Source organism: Meleagris gallopavo, unplaced genomic scaffold (assembly GCF_905368555.1).
Source record: "Meleagris gallopavo unplaced genomic scaffold, MGAL_WU_HG_1.1 scaffold_3, whole genome shotgun sequence".
In the NCBI taxonomy this organism is placed as follows: Eukaryota; Metazoa; Chordata; class Aves; order Galliformes; family Phasianidae; genus Meleagris; species Meleagris gallopavo.
In genome coordinates, this window is record NW_028147017.1 from 1795 (window position 1) to 22481 (window position 20687).

The window sequence follows — 20687 nt, forward strand, 5'->3', positions numbered from 1 at the left end:
GTCTCCCCTCCCCCCCTCCCCCCTCATTTGCGTCCCTCCCCCCTCCCCCCTACATTTCGGGGTCTCCCCCCCCCTCACCCCACATATGGGTCCCTCCCCCATCCCCCCACATTTCGGGGTCACCCCCCCCCACCCTCATTTGAGTCCCTCCCCCCTCCCCCCACATTTCGGTGTCCCCCCCCCCCTCACCCCACATTTGGGTCCCTCCCCCCTCCCCCCCACATTTCGGGTCTCCCCCCCCCCCTCACCCCACATATGGGTCCCTCCTCCCCCTCCCCTCACATTTTGGGGTCTCCCCCCCCCCCCCCCACATTTGGGTCCCTCCTCCCCTCTCCCCCCTCATTTGCGTCCCTCCCCTCCCTCCCCCCACATATGGGTCCCTCCCCCCTCCCCCCACATATGGGTCCCTCCCCCCCCTCACCCCACATTTCGGGGTCTCCCCCCGCCCCCCAGGCTGAAGAATGAGAAGCACGTCAAGGCCGGCCAATACGACGGCCTGGTGGAGTTGGCCACCATCTGCGCCCTCTGCAACGACTCCTCCTTGGATTACAACGAGGTCAGCCCCACATCTCCCCCCACATCCCGCCCCAAAACCCCCCCATTGGGTCCCATTCACCCCGTTGACCCCACTGGGAAACGCCGTGACCCCATTGACCTCATTGGGACACAATGACCCCGTTGACCCCATTGGGTCCCATTGACCCCATTGGGACACACCATGACCCCATTGACCCCATTGGGTCCCACTGACCCCATTGGGTCCCATTCACCCCGTTGACCCCACTGGGACACGCCGTGACCCCATTGACCTCACTGGGACACACCATGACCCCATTGACCCCATTGGGTCCCATTGACCCCATTGGGACACACCATGACCCCATTGACCCCATTGAGTCCCACTGACCCCATGACCCCATTGGGTCCCATTGACCCCATTGGGACACGCCATGACCCCATTGACCCCATTGGGTCCCATTGACCCCATTGGGACACACCATGACCCCATTGAACCCATTGGGTCCCACTGACCCCATTGGGTCCCATTCACCCCGTTGACCCCACTGGGACACGCCGTGACCCCATTGACCTCATTGGGACACACCGTGACCCCGTTGACCCCACTGGGACCGCCGTGACCCCATTGACCTCATTGGATATGCCATGACCCCATTGACCCCATTGGGACACACCATGACCCCGTTGACGCCATTGGGTCCCATTGACCCCACTGGGTCCCACCATGACCCCACTGACCCCATTGGGGCACGCCATGACCCCATTCACCCCATTGGGTCCCACTGACCCCATTGGTCCCATTCACTCCGTTGACCCCACTGGGAAACGCCGTGACCCCATTGACCTCATTGGGATATGCCATGACCCCATTGACCCCACTGGGACACACCGTGACCCCATTGACCCCATTGGGTCCCACCATGACCCCATTGACCCCATTGGGTCCCACTGACCCCACTGACCCCACTGGGTCCCATTGACCCCATTGGGACACGCCATGACCCCATTGACCCCATTGGGACACACCATGACCCCATTGACCCCATTGGGTCCCACTAACCCCATTGGGTCCCATTCACCCCGTTGACCCCACTGGGACACGCCGTGACCCCATTGACCCCATTGGGACATGCCATGACCCCATTGACCCCACTGGGACACACCGTGACCCCGTTGATCCCACTGGGACACGCCGTGACCCCATTGACCCCATTGGGGCCCACTGACCCCATTGACCCCATTGGTTCCCATTGACCCCATTGGGTCCCACCACGACACCATTGGGTCCCATTCACCCCGTTGACCCTATTGGGACACGCCGTGACCCCATTGACCCCATTGGGACATGCCATGACCCCATTGACCCCACTGGGACACACTGTGACCCCGTTGACCCCACTGGACACGCCATGACCCCATTGACCCCATTGGGTCCCACTGACCCCATTGACCCCATTGGTTCCCATTGACCCCATTGGGTCCCACCACGACCCCATTGGGTCCCATTCACCCCGTTGACCCCACTGGGACACACCGTGACCCCGTTGACCCCACTGGGACACGCCATGACCCCACTGACCCCATTGGGACACACCATGACCCCATTGACCCCATTGGGTCCCACTGACCCCATTGGGTCCCACTGACCCCATTGACCCCATTGGGTCCCACTGACCCCATTGGGTCCCACCATGACCCCATTGACCCCATTGGGTCCCACTGACCCCATTGAGTCCCACCACGACCCCGCTGACCCCACTGCGCCCCCGCAGGCCAAAGGGATTTACGAGAAGGTGGGGGAGGCCACGGAGACGGCGCTGACCTGCCTGGTGGAGAAGATGAACGTCTTCAACACCGACGTCCGCAGCCTCTCCAAAGTGGAGCGCGCCAACGCCTGCAACTCCGTCAGTGCCCCACACGGCCCCACACATCCCCACACATCCCTGTATCCCCTTGTATCCCTATATCCCCATGAATCCCCATATAACCCCATGTAACCCCATATAACACCATAAATCCCATAAATCCCCATATAACCCCATATATCCCCATGAATCCCCATATAACCCCATGTATCCCCATATAACACCATAAATCCCATAAATCCTCATATAACCCCATGTATCCCCATGAATCCCCATATAACCCCATGTATCCCCATATAACACCATAAATCCCATAAATCCTCATATAACCCCATGTATCCCCATGAATCCCCATATAACCCCATATATCCCCATATAACCCCATGTATCCCCATAAATCCCCATATAACCCCATGTATCCCCATATATCCCCATATAACCCCATAAATCCCCATATATCCCCATATATCCCCATATAACCCCATATATCCCCATATAACCCCATATATCCCCATGTATCCCCATAAATCCCCATATAACCCCATGTATCCCCATAAATCCCCATATAACCCCATGTATCCCCATATGGCCCTATATATCCCCTATGTGCCCCACACGGCCCCACACATCCCCACACATCCCTGTATCCCCTCGTATCCCTATATCCCCATGAATCCCCATATAACCCCATGTATCCCCATATAACACCATAAATCCCATAAATCCCCATATAACCCCATGTATCCCCGTGAATCCCCATATAACCCCATGTATCCCCATATAACCCCATGTATCCCCATAAATCCCCATATATCCCCATATATCCCCATAAATCCCATAAATCCCCATATAACCCCATGTAACCCCATAAATCCCCATATAACCCCATGTATCCCCATATAACACCATAAATCCCCATATAACCCCATGTATCCCCATATAACACCATAAATCCCCATATAACCCCATATATCCCCATATAACCCCATAAATCCCCATAAATTCCCATATAACCCCATGTATCCTCATAAATCCCCATAAATCCCCATATAACCCCATGTATCCCCATATATCCCCATATAACACCATAAATCCCCATATAACACCATGTATCCCCATAAATCCCCATATAACCCCATATATCCCCATAAATCCCCATATAACCCCATGTATCCCCATAAATCCCCATATAACCCCATGTATCCCCATGAATCCCCATATAACCCCATGTATCCCCATATGGCCCTATATATCCCCATAGTGCCCCACACGGCCCCACACATCCCTGTACCCCCATGTATCCCCACGCATCCCTATATCCCCATGAATCCCCATATAACCCCATGTATCCCCATATAACACCATAAATCCCATAAATCCCCATATAACCCCATGTATCCCCATATAACCCCATATATCCCCATATATCCCCATAAATCCCCATATATCCCCTTATAACCCCATATAACCCCATGTATCCCCATAAATCCCCATATAACCCAATGTATCCCCATATATCCCCATATATCCCCATAAATCCCCATATATCCCCATATATCCCTATATATCCCCATATAACCCCATGTATCCCCATAAATCCCCATATAACCCCATGTATCCCCATAAATCCCCATATAACCCCATATATCCCCATATATCCCCATATAACCCCATGTATCCCCATAAATCCCCATATAACCCAATGTATCCCCATAAATCCCCATATAACCCCATATATCCCCATAAATCCCCATATAACCCCATGTATCCCCATAAATCCCCATAAATCCCCTTATAACCCCATATGGCCCTATATATCCCCATATATCCCCATAAATCCCCATATAAACCCATGTATCCCCATAAATCCCCATATAACCCCATAAATCCCCATATATCCCCATAAATCCCCATATATCCCCATATAACCCCATATATGACCCCATTATTCCTAACCCCCAAATGACCCCATTACCCCCAATGACCCCACTGACCCCAATGACCCCATTCCCCCCCCAACCCACTGACCCCACTGACCCCCAGTGTCCCCAATGACCCCATTACCCCAATGACCCCGAATGACCCCATTCCCCCCCCCAGCCCCACTGACCCCACAACCCCACAGACCCCAATGACCCCACTGACCCCAATGACCCCATTCCCCCCCTCCAACCCCACAGACCCCACAGACCCCATTGACCCACAATGACCCCATTCCCCCCCCCTCCAACCCCACTGACCCCACTGACCCCCAATGACCCCAATGACCTCAATGACCCCCACTGACCCCATTACCCCCCAATGACCCCACTGACCCCATTGCCCCCAATGACCCCATTGCCTCCAATGACCCCATTACCCCCCAATGACCCTACTGACCCCAATGACCCCAATGACCCCATTACCCCCCAATGACCCCACTGACCCCAATGACCCCAATGACCCCATTACCCCCCAATGACCCCAATGACCCCACTGACCCCAATGACCCCAATGACCCCATTACCCCCCAATGACCCCACTGACCCCAATGACCCCAATGACCCCATTACCCCCACTGACCCCAATGACCCCATTACCCCCAGTGACCCCACTGACCCCAATGACCCCATTACCCCCCAATGACCCCAATGACCCCATTGACCCCAATGACCCCATTACCCCCAATGTCCCCAATGACCCCAATGACCCCAATGACCCCATTGCCTCCAATGACCCCATTACCCCCCAATGACCCCACTGACCCAATGACCCCAATGACCCATTACCCCCAATGACCCCAATGACCCCATTACCCCCCAATGACCCCACTGACCCCCACAGACCCACTGACCCCAATGACCCCAATGACCCCATTACCCCCCAATGACCCCATTGACCCCAATGACCCCAATGACCCCATTACCCCAATGACCCCACTGACCCCCAATGACCCCAATGACCCCATTACCCCCAATGACCCCATTACCCCCCAATGACCCCATTGACCCCAATGACCCCAATGACCCCATTACCCCAATGACCCCAATGACCCCATTTACCCCCCAATGACCCCATTACCCCCAATGACCCCACAACCCCACTGACCCCAATGACCCATACCCCCCAATGACCCCCAATGACCCCATGCCCCCAATGACCCCATGACCCCAATGACCCCATTGCCCCCAATGACCCCATTCCCCCCCCATACCCCCAGACCCCACTGACCCACATGACTCCATGACCCCATTACCCCAATTGACCCCACTAGACCCCAATGACCCCAATGACCCCAATGACCCCATTGACCCCAATGACCCCAATACCCCCAATGACCCCACTGACCCCAATGACCCCCACATGACCCCACTGACCCCATTACCCCATGCCCCCAACCCCATGACCCCATTACCCCAATGACCCCATTACCCCAATGACGCCCAATGACCCCATTACCCCCCAATGACCCCATTACCCCCCCCAATGACCCCATTGACCCCAATGACCCCAATGACCCCATTACCCCCCAATGACCCCACCGACCCCAATTACCCCCAATTGACCCCATTACCCCCAATGACCCCATGACCCCATACCCCCAATGACCCCAATGACCCCATTACCCCAATTGACCCCACAGACCCCAATGACCCCAAGACCCCACTGACCCCATTCCCCCCTCTCCAACCCCACAGACCCCACAGACCCCACAGACCCCAATGACCCCATGACCCCCACTGACCCCCCTGACCCCACTGACCCCAATTAACCCCAGTTTTCCCGGGACCGGAAGTCCATGTCGGTTTATTGCTCCCCCGCCAAAGCCTCGCGGCGGCCCAAGATGTTCGTTAAGGTCTGACCCCACACATCACCCCATAGATCCGCCCCATAGATCCCCCCATAGATCTACCCCATACATCACCCCATAGATCCGCCCCATAGATCCGCCCCATAGACCCACCCCATAGATCTACCCCATACATCACCCCATAGATCCACCCCATAGATTCACCCCATAGATCCGCCCCACACATCACCCCATAGACTCACCCCATAGATCCACCCCGTAGTCCCACCATGACCCCATTGACCCCATTGGGTCCCATTGACCCCATTGGGTCCCATTGACTCCATTGACTGCATTGGTTCCCATTGACCCCATTGGTTCCCATTGACCCCATTGGTTCCCATTGACCCCATTGACCCCATTGGGTCCCACTGACCCCATTGGTTCCCACCATGACCCCATTGACCCCATTGACCCCATTGGGTCCCATTGACCCCATTGGTTCCCATTGACCCCATTGGTTCCCATTGACTCCATTGACTCCATTGGTTCCCACTGACCCCATTGTCCCCACCATGACCCCACTGACCCCATTGCGTCCCACTGACCCCATTGGTTCCCACCATGACCCCATTGTGTCCCGCTGACCCCATTGCGTCCCACTGACCCCATTGTGTCCCAACTGACCCCTCCCCCGCCCCCACCCCAGGGTGCCCCTGAGGGCGTCATCGACCGCTGCGATTACGTGCACGATGCTTTTGGGTCCCACCATGACCCCATTGACCCCATTGGGTCCCATTGACCCCATTGGTTCCCATTGACCCCATTGGGTCCCATTGACTCCATTGACTTCATTGGTTCCCATTGATCCCATTGGTTCCCATTGACCCCATTGGGTCCCATTGACTCCATTGATCCCATTGACCCCATTGGTTCCCATTGACCCCATTGGTTCCCATTGACACTCCATTGGTTCCCATTGACCCCATTGGTTCCCATTGACCCCATTGGTTCCCATTGACTCCATTGACTCCATTGGTTCCCACTGACCCCATTGGGTCCCATTGACCCCATTGGTTCCCACCATGACCCCAATGACCCCATTGGGTCCCACTGACCCCATTGGTTCCCACCATGACCCTATTGACCCCATTGGTTCCCATTGACTCCATTGACCCCATTGTGTCCCACTGACACCATTGGTCCCCACCATGACCCCACTGACCCCATTAAGTCCCACCATGACCCCATTGACCCCATTGCGTCCCACTGACCCCATTGGTTCCTACCATGACCCCACTGACCCCATTGCGTCCCACTGACCCCATTGGTTCCCACCATGACCCCACTGACCCCATTGCGTCCCACTGACCCCATTGGTTCCCACCATGACCCCATTGTGTCCCGCTGCCCCCTTTGTGTCCCACTGACCCCATTGTGTCCCACTGACCCCTCCCCCGCCCCACCCCAGGGTGCCCCGAGGGCGTCATCGACCGCTGCGATTACGTGCGGGTTGGGACGACGCTTTTGGGGTCTCATCATGACCCCATTGACCCCATTGACCCCATTGGTTCCCATTGACTCCATTGACTTCATTGGTTCCCATTGACTCCATTGACTCCATTGGTTCCCATTGACCCCAGTGGGTCCCATTGACCCCATTGGTTCCCATTGACTCCATTGACCCCATTGGTTCCCATTGACTCCATTGACCCCATTGGTTCCCATTGACCCCATTGTGTCCCACTGACACCATTGGTCCCCACCATGACCCCACTGACCCCATTGCGTCCCACTGACCCCATTGGTTCCCATTGACTCCATTGACTTCATTGGTTCCCATTGACTCCATTGACTCCATTGGTTCCCATTGACCCCAGTGGGTCCCATTGACCCCATTGGTTCCCATTGACTCCATTGACCCCATTGGTTCCCATTGACTCCATTGACCCCATTGGTTCCCATTGACCCCATTGTGTCCCACTGACACCATTGGTCCCCACCATGACCCCACTGACCCCATTGAGTCACACCATGACCCCACTGACCCCATTGGGTCCCACTGACCCCATTGAGTCACACCATGACCCCACTGACCCCATTGAGTCACACCATGACCCCACTGACCCCATTGTGTCCCACTGACCCCATTGGGTCCCACCATGACCCCACTGACCCCATTGGGTCCCACCATGACCCCACTGACCCCATTGAGTCCCACCATGACCCCACTGACCCCATTGGGTCCCACCATGACCCCACTGACCCCATTGAGTCCCACCATGACCCCACTGACCCCATTGGGTCCCACCATGACCCCACTGACCCCATTGGGTCCCACCATGACCCCACTGACCCCATTGAGTCCCACCATGACCCCACTGACGCCATTGGGTCCCACCATGACCCCACTGACCCCATTGAGTCCCACCATGACCCCACTGACCCCATTGAGTCCCACCATGACCCCACTGACGCCATTGGGTCCCACCATGACCCCACTGACCCCATTGAGTCCCACCATGACCCCACTGACCCCATTGCGTCCCACTGACACCATTGTGTCCCACTGACCCCCCCGCCCCCACCCCAGGGTGCCCCCGAGGGCGTCATCGACCGCTGCAATTACGTGCGGGTTGGGACGATGCTTTTTGGGGTCCCACCATGACCCCATTGACCTCATTGGTTCCCACCATGACCCCATTGTGTCCCGCTGACCCCTTTGTGTCCCACTGACCCCATTGCGTCCCACTGACCCCCCCCCGCCCCCACCCCAGGGTGCCCCCGAGGGCGTCATCGACCGCTGCAATTACGTGCGGGTTGGGACGACGCGCGTCCCGCTGACGCCGGCGGTGAAGGAGAAAATCCTGGCGGTCATCAAGGAGTGGGGGACGGGGAGGGACACCCTGCGCTGCCTGGCCTTGGCCACGCGGGACACCCCGCCCAAGAAGGAGGAGATGATGCTGGAGGATTCCACCAAATTCGCCGAGTATGAGGTGAGTTGGGGGGCGGGGGGAGGGTGGGGGGGTGGGAGGGGGCTGGGGGCGTCTTTGGGGGGGGCTTGGGGGGTTTCTGGAGGTGGGTCGGGGCGTCTGGGTGAGGTTCTGGGGCAGCCAGCGGGTGGGAAACGGCTCCTCGGTGAGGTTCTGGGGATCCAACAGGGGGCGGTGTCGTCTCGGTGAGGTTCTGGGTCACCCAACAGTGGGAAATGTCATCTCTGTGAGGTTCTAGGTCACCCAATAACTGGGAAATGTCATCTTGGTGAGGTTCTAGGTCACCCAATAGTGGGAAATGTCATCTCTGTGAGGTTCTAGGTCACCCAATAGTGGGAAATGTCATCTCTGTGAGGTTCTGGGTCACGCAACAGTAGGAAATGTCATCTCTGTGAGGTTCTAGGTAATCCAGTAACTGGGATATGTCATCTCGGTGAGGTTCTAGGTCACCCAACAGTGGGAAATGCCTCCTCTGTGAGGTTCTAGGTCACCCAATAACTGGGAAATGTCATCTCGGTGAGGTTCTAGGTCACCCAACAGTGGGAAATGCCTCCTCTGTGAGGTTCTAGGTTAGCCAGTAACGAAAAAGCCCCCCTCTGTGAGGTTCTGGGCCACCCAACAATGGGAAACATCTCCTCTGTGAGGTTCTAGGCCACCCAACAGTGGGAAATGCCTCCTCTGTGAGGTTCTAGGCCACCCAACAGTGGGAAATGCCCCCTCTATGAGGTTCTAGGTTATCCAATAACGAAAAAGCCTCCTCTGTGAGGTTCTGGGTCACCCAACAGTGGGAAACGCCTCCTCTGTGAGGTTCTAGGTCACCCAACAGTGGGAAACGTCATCTCTGTGAGGTTCTAGGTTAGCCAATAACGAAAATGCCTCCTCTGTGAGGTTCTGGGTCACCCAACAGTGGGAAACGCCTCCTCTGTGAGGTTCTAGGCCACCCAATAACTGGGAAATGCCTCCTCTGTGAGGTTCTAGGTCACCCAACAATGGGAAACGTCATCTCTGTGAGGTTCTAGGTTATCCAATAACGAAAAAGCCTCCTCTGTGAGGTTCTAGGTCACCCAATAACTGGGAAATGTCATCTCAGTGAGGTTCTAGGCCACCCAACAGCTCACAGTATCACCTGAGTGAAGCTCTAGCTCACCCAACAGCCCGCAACCCCACAAACCCCAACCCCAACCTCCCCCCCCACCCCCCTTCCTCCCTTTCCACCCCAAACAGACCGACCTGACCTTCGTGGGCTGCGTTGGGATGTTGGACCCACCCCGGAAGGAGGTGATGGGTTCCATCCAACTGTGTCGCGACGCCGGCATCCGAGTCATCATGATCACAGGGGACAACAAAGGGACGGCCATCGCCATCTGTCGCCGCATCGGGATCTTTTCGGAGGACGAGGAGGTGTCGGGGAAGGCGTACACGGGGAGGGAGTTCGACGACCTCCCCCCAGCCGAGCAGAGGGAGGCCTGCCGCCGGGCCTGCTGCTTCGCCCGAGTCGAACCCACCCACAAATCCAAGATCGTCGAGTTCCTGCAGTCCTTCGACGAGATCACGGCCATGGTGGGTGGCGGGGAGTTCCACTGGGTCCCATTGATCCCATAGGGTCTCGCCATGAACCTATTGACCCCATTGTTCCCACCATGACCCCATTGAGTCCCGTTGACTCCATTGGGTCCCACCATGACCCACTGGGTCCCTCCATGACCCCATTGGGTCCCTCCATGACTCCATTGAGTCCCATTGACCCCTTTGGGTCCCACCATGACCCCATTGAGTCCCGTTGACTCCATTGGGTCCCACCATGACCCACTGGGTCCCTCCATGACCCCATTGGGTCCCTCCATGACTCCATTGAGTCCCATTGACCCCTTTGGGTCCCACCATGACCCCATTGGGTCCCGTTGACCCCTTTGGGTCCCTCCATGACCCCATTGAGTCCCACCATGACCCCACTGGGTCCCATTGACCACACGGGGTCCCTCCATGACCCCATTGGGTCCCGTTGACTCCATTGGGTCCCACCATGACCCCATTGAGTCCCACCATGACCCCATTGAGTCCCTCCATGACCCCATTGGGTCCCATTTACCACACGGGTCCCACCATGACCCCATTGGGTCCCTCCATGACCCACTGGGTCCCACCATGACCCCATTGGGTCCCTCCATGACTCCATTGAGTCCCATTGACCCCTTTGGGTCCCTCCATGACCCAATTGGGTCCCTCCATGACTCCATTGAGTCCCATTGACCCCATTGGGTCCCACCATGACCCCATTGAGTCCCACCATGACCCCGTTGACCCCGTTGGGTCCCACCATGACCCCATTGAGTCCCTCCATGACCCCATTGAGTCCCACCATGACCCCATTGAGTCCCTCCATGACCCCACTGAGTCCCACCATGACCCCATTGGGTCCCACCATGACCCCATTGGGTCCCACCATGACCCCATTGAGTCCCACCATGACCCCGTTGACCCCGTTGGGTCCCTCCATGACTCCATTGAGTCCCTCCATGACCCCATTGGGTCCCTCCATGACCCCATTGAGTCCCTCCATGACCCCACTGAGTCCCACCATGACCCCATTGGGTCCCACCATGACCCCATTGAGTCCTGCTGACTCCATTGAGTCCCACCATGACCCCATTGTTCCCACCATGACCACACGGGGTCCCTCCATGACCCCATTGAGTCCCTCCATGACCCATTGGGTCCCTCCATGACCCACTGGGTCCCTCCATGACCCCATTGAGTCCCACCATGACCCCACTGAGTCCCACCATGACCCCATTGAGTCCCGTTGACTCCATTGGGTCCCACCATGACCCCATTGAGTCCCTCCATGACCCCATTGAGTCCCGTTGACCCCATTGGGTCCCTCCATGACACCATTGAGTCCCGTTGACTCCATTGGGTCCCACCATGACCCCATTGAGTCCCACCATGACCCCATTGAGTCCCACCATGACCCCATTGGGTCCCTCCATGACCCACTGGGTCACATCATGACCCCATTGGGTCCCTCCATGACTCCATTGAGTCCCATTGACCCCATTGGGTCCCACCATGACCCCATTGAGTCCCTCCATGACCACACGGGGTCCCACCGTGACCCCATTGAGTCCCTCCATGACCCCATTGGGTCCCACTGACCCCTTTGGGTCCCACCACAACCCCACTGAGTCCCACCATGACCCCACTGAGTCCCATCATGACCCCATTGAGTCCCGTTGACTCTATTGGGTCCCACCATGACCCCATTGAGTCCCTCCATGACCCCATTGAGTCCCGTTGACCCCATTGGGTCCCTCCATGACACCATTGAGTCCCGTTGACTCCATTGGGTCCCACCATGACCCCATTGAGTCCTGCTGACCCCATGGAGTCCCACCATGACCCCACTGAGTCCCTCCATGACCCCATTGATTCCCACCATGACCCCGTCGAGTCCCACCATGACCCCATTGAGTCCCACCATGACCCCATTGACCCCGTTGGGTCCCACCATGACCCCATTGAGTCCCACCATGACCCCATTGACTCCCACCATGACCCCATCGAGTCCCACCACGCCCCCACGACCCCACTGACCCCCAACTCCCCTCCGCCCCCCAGACAGGCGATGGTGTGAACGACGCCCCGGCTCTGAAGAAGGCCGAGATCGGCATCGCCATGGGATCCGGCACCGCCGTGGCCAAAACGGCCTCGGAGATGGTGCTGGCCGACGACAATTTCTCCACCATCGTGGCGGCGGTGGAGGAGGGCCGCGCCATCTACAACAACATGAAGCAGTTCATCCGCTACCTCATCTCTTCCAACGTCGGGGAGGTGGTCTGGTGAGCCCCCCCCCCCCCCCCCCCAAAACCTCCCTCCCCCCCTCAGCACCCAGCGGCACCCAGCGGCACCCAAAGGCGCCCAGCAGAACCCAGCAGAGCCCAACCGTTCTGACCAGTGCCTCCCAGTCCCTTCCAGTGCCTCCCGGTCCCACCATTCCCCGCCATTTCCCCTCCATTCCTTCCATTTCCCATCTACTTCCTCCCAGTGCCTCCAGTGCTTCCCAGTCCCTCCCAGTGCCTCCCAGTGCCTCCCAGTCCCACCATTCCCCGCCGTTTCCCCTCCACTCCCCTCCATTCCCCACTGTTTCCCATCTACTTCCTCCCAGTCCCTCCCAGTCCTCCCAGTCCCTCCCAGTCCCGCCCAGTGCCTCCCAGTGCCTCCCAGTGCCTCCTGGTCCCACCATTCCCCGCCGTTTCCCCTCCATTCCTTCCATTTCCCATCTACTTCCTCCCAGTGCCTCCCAGTGCCTCCCAGTCCTCCCAGTAACGCCCAGTAACGCCCAGTCCCTCCCAGTCCCTTCCAGTGCCTCCCGGTGCCTCCCAGTGCCTCCCGGTCCCACCATTCCCCGCCGTTTCCCCTCCACTCCCCTCCATTCCCCACCGTTTCCCATCTACTTCCTCCCAGTCCCTCCCAGTCCTCCCAGTCCCTCCCAGTCCCGCCCAGTGCCTCCCAGTGCCTCCCAGTGCCTCCTGGTCCCACCATTCCCCGCCGTTTCCCCTCCATTCCTTCCATTTCCCATCTACTTCCTCCCAGTGCCTCCCAGTGCCTCCCAGTCCTCCCAGTAACGCCCAGTAACGCCCAGTCCCTCCCAGTCCCTTCCAGTGCCTCCCGGTGCCTCCCAGTGCCTCCCGGTCCCACCATTCCCCGCCGTTTCCCCTCCACTCCCCTCCATTCCCCACCGTTTCCCATCTACTTCCTCCCAGTCCTTCCCAGTCCCTCCCAGTAACGCCCAGTGCCTCCCAGTGCCTCCCACTGCCTCCCACTGCCTCCCAGTGCCTCCTGGTCCCACCATTCCTTCCATTTCCCCTCCATTCCTTCCATTTCCCATCTACTTCCTCCCAGTCCCTCCCAGTCCCTCCCAGTAACGCCCAGTGCCTCCCAATGCCTCCCACTGCCTCCCACTGCCTCCCAGTCCCTCCCAGTGCCTCCCAGTGCCTCCCGGTCCCACCATTCCCCACCGTTTCCCCTCCATTCCTTCCATTTCCCATCTACTTCCTCCCAGTCCCTCCCAGTCCCTCCCAGTAATGCCCAGTGCCTCCCAATGCCTCCCAGTCCCGCCCAGTGCCTCCCAGTGCTTCCCAGTGCCTCCCAGTGCCTCCCGGTCCCACCATTCCCCGCCGTTTCCCCTCCACTCCCCTCCATTCCTTCCATTTCCCATCTACTTCCTCCCAGTCCCTCCCAGTCCCTCCCAGTAATGCCCAGTGCCTCCCAATGCCTCCCAGTGCCTCCCAGTGCCTCCCAGTCCCTTCCAGTCCCTCCCAGTGCCTCCCGGTCCCACCATTCCTTCCATTTCCCCTCCATTCCTTCCATTTCCCATCTACTTCCTCCCAGTCCCTCCCAGTCCCCCCAGTAACGCCCAGTGCCTCCCAATGCCTCCCACTGCCTCCCACTGCCTCCCAGTCCCTCCCAGTGCCTCCCAGTGCCTCCCGGTCCCACCATTCCCCACCGTTTCCCCTCCATTCCTTCCATTTCCCATCTACTTCCTCCCAGTCCCTCCCAGTCCCTCCCAGTAATGCCCAGTGCCTCCCAATGCCTCCCAGTGCCTCCCAGTGCCTCCCAGTGCCTCCCAGTGCCTCCCAGTGCCTCCCAGTCCCACCATTCCCTGCCGTTTCCCCTCCACTTCCCTCCATTTCCCATCTACTTCCTCCCAGTGCCTCCCAGTCCCTCCCAGTACCTCCCAGTACCACCCAGTCCCACCATTCCCCACCATTTCCCCTCCAGTTCCCCCATTTCCCATCTACTTCCTCCCAGTGCCTCCCAGTTCCTCCCAGTTTGCCCCCAGTCCCTCCCAGTACCACCCAGTCCCACCATTCCCCACCATTTCCCCTCCACTCCCCTCCATTTCCCATCTACTTCCTCCCAGTCCCTCCCAGTGCCTCCCAGTCCCTCCCAGTACCACCCAGTCCCACCATTCCCCACCATTTCCCCTCCAGTCCCCCCATTTCCCATCTACTTCCTCCCAGTGCCTCCCAGTTCCTCCCAGTTTGCCCCCAGTCCCTCCCAGTACCACCCAGTCCCACCATTCCCCACCGTTTCCCCTCCACTCCCCTCCATTTCCCATCTACTTCCTCCCAGTCCCTCCCAGTGCCTCCCAGTCCCTCCCAGTACCACCCAGTCCCACCATTCCCCACCATTTCCCCTCCACTCCCCTCCATTTCCCATCTACTTCCTCCCAGTCCCTCCCAGTCCCTCCCAGTCCCTCCCAGTTCCTCCCAGTTTGCCCCCAGTCCCTCCCAGTGCCTCCCAGTCCCCCGCAGTTCCCCCAATTCTCCCCCATCTCCCCCCATTCCCCCATTTTTACCCCTCTTTCTCCCCCCTCCCTCCTTTTTTCCACCCCCCATTTCCCCCCATCCCCCATTCCCCCCTTTTTACCCCTTTCTCCCCCCTCCCTCCCCTTTCCCACCCCCCCAACCCCCCCCACCTCCCCCACCCCCCACCTCCCCCACCTCCCCCATCCCCCCCATTCCCCCCTTTTTACCCCCTTTTCCCCCCTTCCCTCCCCTTTCCCACCCCCCCAACCCCCCGATCCCCCCCCATTTCTCCCCATTTCCTTCCCCCCCACCCCACCTCCCCCATCTCCCCCCATCTCCCCCCACCTCCCCCATCTCCCCCCATTCCCCCATTTTTACCCCCTTTCTCCCCCCTCCCTCCCCTTTCCCACCCCCCCACCCCCCCATCACCCCCCATCTCCCCCCACCTCCCCCATCCCCCCCCATTCCCCCCTTTTTACCCCCTTTCTCCCCCCTCCCTCCCCTTTCCCACCCCCCCACCCCCCCACCTCCCCCATCTCCCCTCATTCCCCCCTTTTTACCCCCTTTCTCCCCCCTCCCTCCCCTTTCCCACCTCCCCCACCTCCCCCATCCCCCCCCATTCCCCCCTTTTCCCCCTTTTCCCCCCTTCCCTCCCCTTTCCCACCCCCCCAACCCCCCGACCCCCCCCCATTTCTCCCCATTTCCTTCCCCCCCACCCCCCCGTTCCCCCCCCTTCCCCCCCCCCACTCCCACCCCCCAGCATCTTCCTGACGGCCGCCCTGGGGCTGCCGGAGGCTCTGATCCCGGTTCAGCTGCTGTGGGTCAATCTGGTGACCGATGGACTCCCAGCCACGGCTTTGGGTTTCAACCCCCCCGATTTGGACATTATGGACAAACCCCCCCGAAGCCCCAAAGAGCCCCTGATCAGCGGTTGGCTCTTCTTCCGCTATTTGGCCATCGGGGGTGAGTTGGGAGAGGGGTAAGGGGTCAACCTATGGGGTCATCGGGTCAACCTTGGGGTCATCAGGAAAGCTGTGGGGTCATCAGGTTGTCTGTAGGGTCATCGGGTCAGCTGTGGGGTCATCAGGTTGTCTGTAGGGTCATCGGGTCAGCTGTGGGGTCGTTGGATCCTCTATGGGGTCATTGGGTCACCTATGGGGTCATCGGGTCGTCTATGGGGTCATCAGGTTGTCTGTAGGGTCATCGGGTCACCTATGGGGTCATCAGGAAAGCTGTGGGGTCATTGGGTCGTCTATGGGGTCATCAGGTTGTCTGTAGGGTCATCGGGTCACCTATGGGGTCATCGGGTCAACCTTGGGGTCATCGGGTCAGCTGTGGGGTCATCAGGAAAGCTGTGGGGTCATTGGGTCACCTATGGGGCCATCAGGTTGTCTGTAGGGTCATCGGGTCATCTATGGGGTCATCAGGTTGTCTGTGGGGTCATCAGGTCAGCTGTGGGGTCATCAGGAAAGCTGTGGGGTCATCGGGTGGTCTATAGGGTCATCAGGTCAGCTGTGGGGTCATCAGGAAAGCTGTGGGGTCATCAGGTGGTCTATGGGGTCATCAGGTTGTCTGTAGGGTCATCGGGTCACCTATGGGGTCATCAGGAAAGCTGTGGGGTCATCGGGTCGTCTGTAGGGTCATCGGGTCAGCTGTGGGGTCATCGGGTTGTTTGTAGGGTCATTGGATCCTCTATGGGGTCATCGGGTCAACTGTGGGGTCATTGGGTCGTCTATGGGGTCATCAGGTTGTCTGTAGGGTCATCGGGTCACCTATGGGGTCATCAGGAAAGCTGTGGGGTCATCGGGTCGTCTGTAGGGTCATCGGGTTGTCTGTAGGGTCATCGGGTCAGCTGTGGGGTCATCGGGTTGTTTGTAGGGTCATTGGATCCTCTATGGGGTCATCGGGTCAACTGTGGGGTCATCGGGTCGTCTATGGGGTCATCAGGCTGTCTGTAGGGTCATCGGGTCAGCTGTGGGGTCATCAGGAAAGCTGTGGGGTCATCAGGTTGTCTGTAGGGTCATCGGGTCAGTTGTGGGGTCATCGGGTCAACCTTGGGATCATCGAGTCAGCTGTGGGGTCATCAGGAAAGCTGTGGGGTCATCAGGTTGTCTGTAGGGTCATCGGGTCAGCTGTGGGGTCATCGGGTTGTTTGTAGGGTGGTTGGATCCTCTATGGGGTCATCGGGTCAACTGTGGGGTCATCGGGTCATCTACGGGGTCATCAGGTTGTCTGTAGGGTCATCGGGTCATCTATGGGGTCATCAGGTTGTCTGTAGGGTCATCGGGTCAGCTGTAGGGTTGTTGGATCCTCTATGGGGTCATTGGGTCACCTATGGGGCCATCAGGTTGTCTGTAGGGTCATCGGGTCAGCTGTGGGGTCATCGGGTCACCTATGGGGTCATCAGGACAGCTGTGGGGTCATCGAGTCGTCTATGGGGTCATCGGGTTGTCTGTAGGGTCATCGGGTCAGCTGTAGGGTCGTTGGATCCTCTATGGGGTCAATGGGTCACCTATGGGGTCATTGGGTCACCTATGGGGTCATCAGGAAAGCTGTAGGGTCATTGGGTCACCTATGGGGCCATCAGGTTGTCTGTAGGGTCATCGGGTCAGCTGTGGGGTCATCAGGTTGTCTGTAGGGTCATCGGGTCAGCTGTGGGGTCATCGGGTTGTTTGTAGGGTCATCAGGTCAGCTGTAGGGTCGTTGGATCCTCTATGGTGTCAATGGGTCACCTATGGGGTCATCGGGTCAACCTTGGGGTCATCGGGTCAGCTGTGGGGTCATCAGGAAAGCTGTGGGGTCATCGGGTCAGCTGTGGGGTCATCAGGAAAGCTGTGGGGTCATCGGGTCAGCTGTGGGGTCATCAGGAAAGCTGTGGGGTCATCAGGTTGTCTGTAGGGTCATCAGGTCAGCTGTGGGGTCATCAGGTCAGCTGTAGGGGCATCGGGTCAGCTGTGGGGTCATCAGGAAAGCTGTGGGGTCATCGGGTTGTCTGTAGGGTCATCGGGTCAGCTGTGGGGTCATCGGGTTGTTTGTAGGGTCGTTGGATCCTCTATGGGGTCATCGGGTCAACTGTGGGGTCATCGGGTCGTCTATGGGGTCATCAGGCTGTCTGTAGGGTCATCGGGTCAGCTGTGGGGTCATCAGGTTGTCTGTAGGGTCATCGGGTCAGCTGTAGGGTTGTTGGATCCTCTATGGGGTCATTGGGAAAGCTATGGGGTCATCGGGTCAGCTGTAGGGTCATCGGGTCATCTATGGGGTCATCAGGTTGTCTGTAGGGTCATCGGGTCAGCTATAGGGTTGTTGGATCCTCTATGGGGTCATTGGGTCACCTATGGGGTCATCGGGTCAGCTGTAGGGTCATCGGGTCAGCTGTGGGGTCATCAGGTTGTCTGTAGGGTCATCGGGTCAGCTGTAGGGTCATATGGGGCCCTATGGGGTCAGTGTGGCCCTATGGGGTCGCTGAGGCCCTATGGAGTCACTGAGTGCCCTATGGGGCCCTATGGGGTCGCTGGGTGCCCTGTGGGGCCCTATGGGGTCGCTGAGGCTCTATGGGGTCGCTGAGTGCCCTATGGGGCCCTATGGGGTCAGTGTGGCCCTATGGGGTCGCTGAGTGCCCTTTGGATCCCTATGGGGTCAGTGTGGCCCTATTGGGTCCCTGGGTGCCCTGTGGGGCCCTATGGGGTCAGTGTGGCCCTATGGGGTCGCTGGGTGCCCTATGGGGACCTATGGGGTCGCCGAGGCCCTATGGGGTTGCTGGGTGCCCTGTGGGGCCCTATGGGGTCGCTGGGTACCCTGTGGGGCCCTATGGGGTCGCCGAGACCCTATGGGGTCGCTGAGTGCCCTATGGGGCCCTATGGGGTCAGTGTGGCCCTATGTGGCCCTATGGGGTCGCCGAGGCCCTATGGGGCCCTATGGGGTCGCTGGGTGCCCTGTGGGGCCCTATGGGGTCGCTGAGTGCCCTATGGGGCCCTATGGGGTCGCTGGGTACCCTGTGGGGCCCTACGGGGTCACTGAGACCCTATGGGGTCGCTGAGTGCCCTATGGGGCCCTATGGGGTCAGTGTGGCCCTATGTGGCCCTATGGGGTCGCCGAGGCCCTATGGGGCCCTATGGGGTCGCTGGGTGCCCTGTGGGGCCCTATGGGGTCGCTGGGTGCCCTATGGGGCCCTATGGGGTCGCTGGGTGCCCTTTGGATCCCTATGGGGTCAGTGTGGCCCTATGGGGTCGCTGGGTGCCCTATGGGGCCCTATGGGGTCTGTGAGGCCCTATGGGGCCCTATGGGGTCAGTGTGGCCCTATGGGGTCACTGGGTGCCCTGTGGGGCCCTATGGGGTCGCTGAGTGCCCTGTGGGGCCCTATGGGGTCGCTGGGTACCCTGTGGGGCCCTACGGGGTCACTGAGACCCTATGGGGTCGCTGAGTGCCCTATATGGCCCTATGAGGTCAGTGTGGCCCTATGTGGCCCTATGGGGTCGCCGAGGCCCTATGGGGCCCTATGGGGTCGCTGGGTGCCCTGTGGGGCCCTATGGGGTCGCTGAGTGCCCTGTGGGGCCCTATGGGGTCGCTGGGTGCCCTGTGGGGCCCTATGGGGTCGCCGAGGCCCTATGGGGTCGCTGAGACGCTGTGCCCTATAGGTTACGTGGGGGCGGCCACGGTGGGCGCCGCTGCCTGGTGGTTCCTTTATGCTGAGGACGGCCCCAGTCTGACCTACCACCAACTGGTGAGCTGCGGGGTCACGGGGTCACGGGGTCACGGGGTCACGGGGTCATCTGTGGGGTCATGGGGTCATGGGGTCCCGACGTCACGGGGTCATGGGGTCATGGGGTCAGCGGGTCTGGGGTCATTGCCTGACGACATCACGGGGTCCGGGGGTCAACGGGGGTCAACGGGGTCATCTGTGGGGTCATGAGTCACGGGGGCAGGGGGTCACGGGGTCACGGGGTCAGTGGGGTCACGGGGTCAGTGGGGTCATGGGGTGATGACATCACGGGGTCCCGGGGTCAACAGGGATCACAGGGTCAACCGTGGGGTCACAGGGCCACGGGGTCACAGGGTCACACGGTCATGGGGTCATGGGGTCAGCGGGTCAGTGGGGTCATGGGGTGATGACATCACGGGGTCCCGGGGTCAACAGGGGTCATGGGGTCATGGGGTCATGGGGTGAGTGGGATCACAGGGTCAATGGGGTCGTTGCCTGATGACATCACGGGGTCCTGGGGTCAACAGGGGT

The 20687-nt window shown here is 59.1% G+C and overlaps 1 protein-coding gene across 1 annotated transcript in view; it reads left to right on the forward strand.

Annotated features, from left to right (window-relative positions):
* Positions 1 to 453: 453 nt before the first annotated feature.
* LOC146542015 (sarcoplasmic/endoplasmic reticulum calcium ATPase 1) overlaps positions 454 to 20687 on the forward strand; it is a gene marked incomplete at its 5' end in the record, with an annotated part of 33569 nt that continues 13335 nt past the window's right edge. The window contains 8 exons of the mRNA XM_085215076.1: positions 454 to 556; positions 2292 to 2512; positions 6135 to 6219; positions 8931 to 9149; positions 10371 to 10706; positions 12765 to 12985; positions 16218 to 16420; positions 20092 to 20177. Coding sequence (XP_085071202.1) covers positions 454 to 556; positions 2292 to 2512; positions 6135 to 6219; positions 8931 to 9149; positions 10371 to 10706; positions 12765 to 12985; positions 16218 to 16420; positions 20092 to 20177 — 1474 coding nt within the window. The remainder of the gene's footprint in view (positions 557 to 2291; positions 2513 to 6134; positions 6220 to 8930; positions 9150 to 10370; positions 10707 to 12764; positions 12986 to 16217; positions 16421 to 20091; positions 20178 to 20687) is intronic.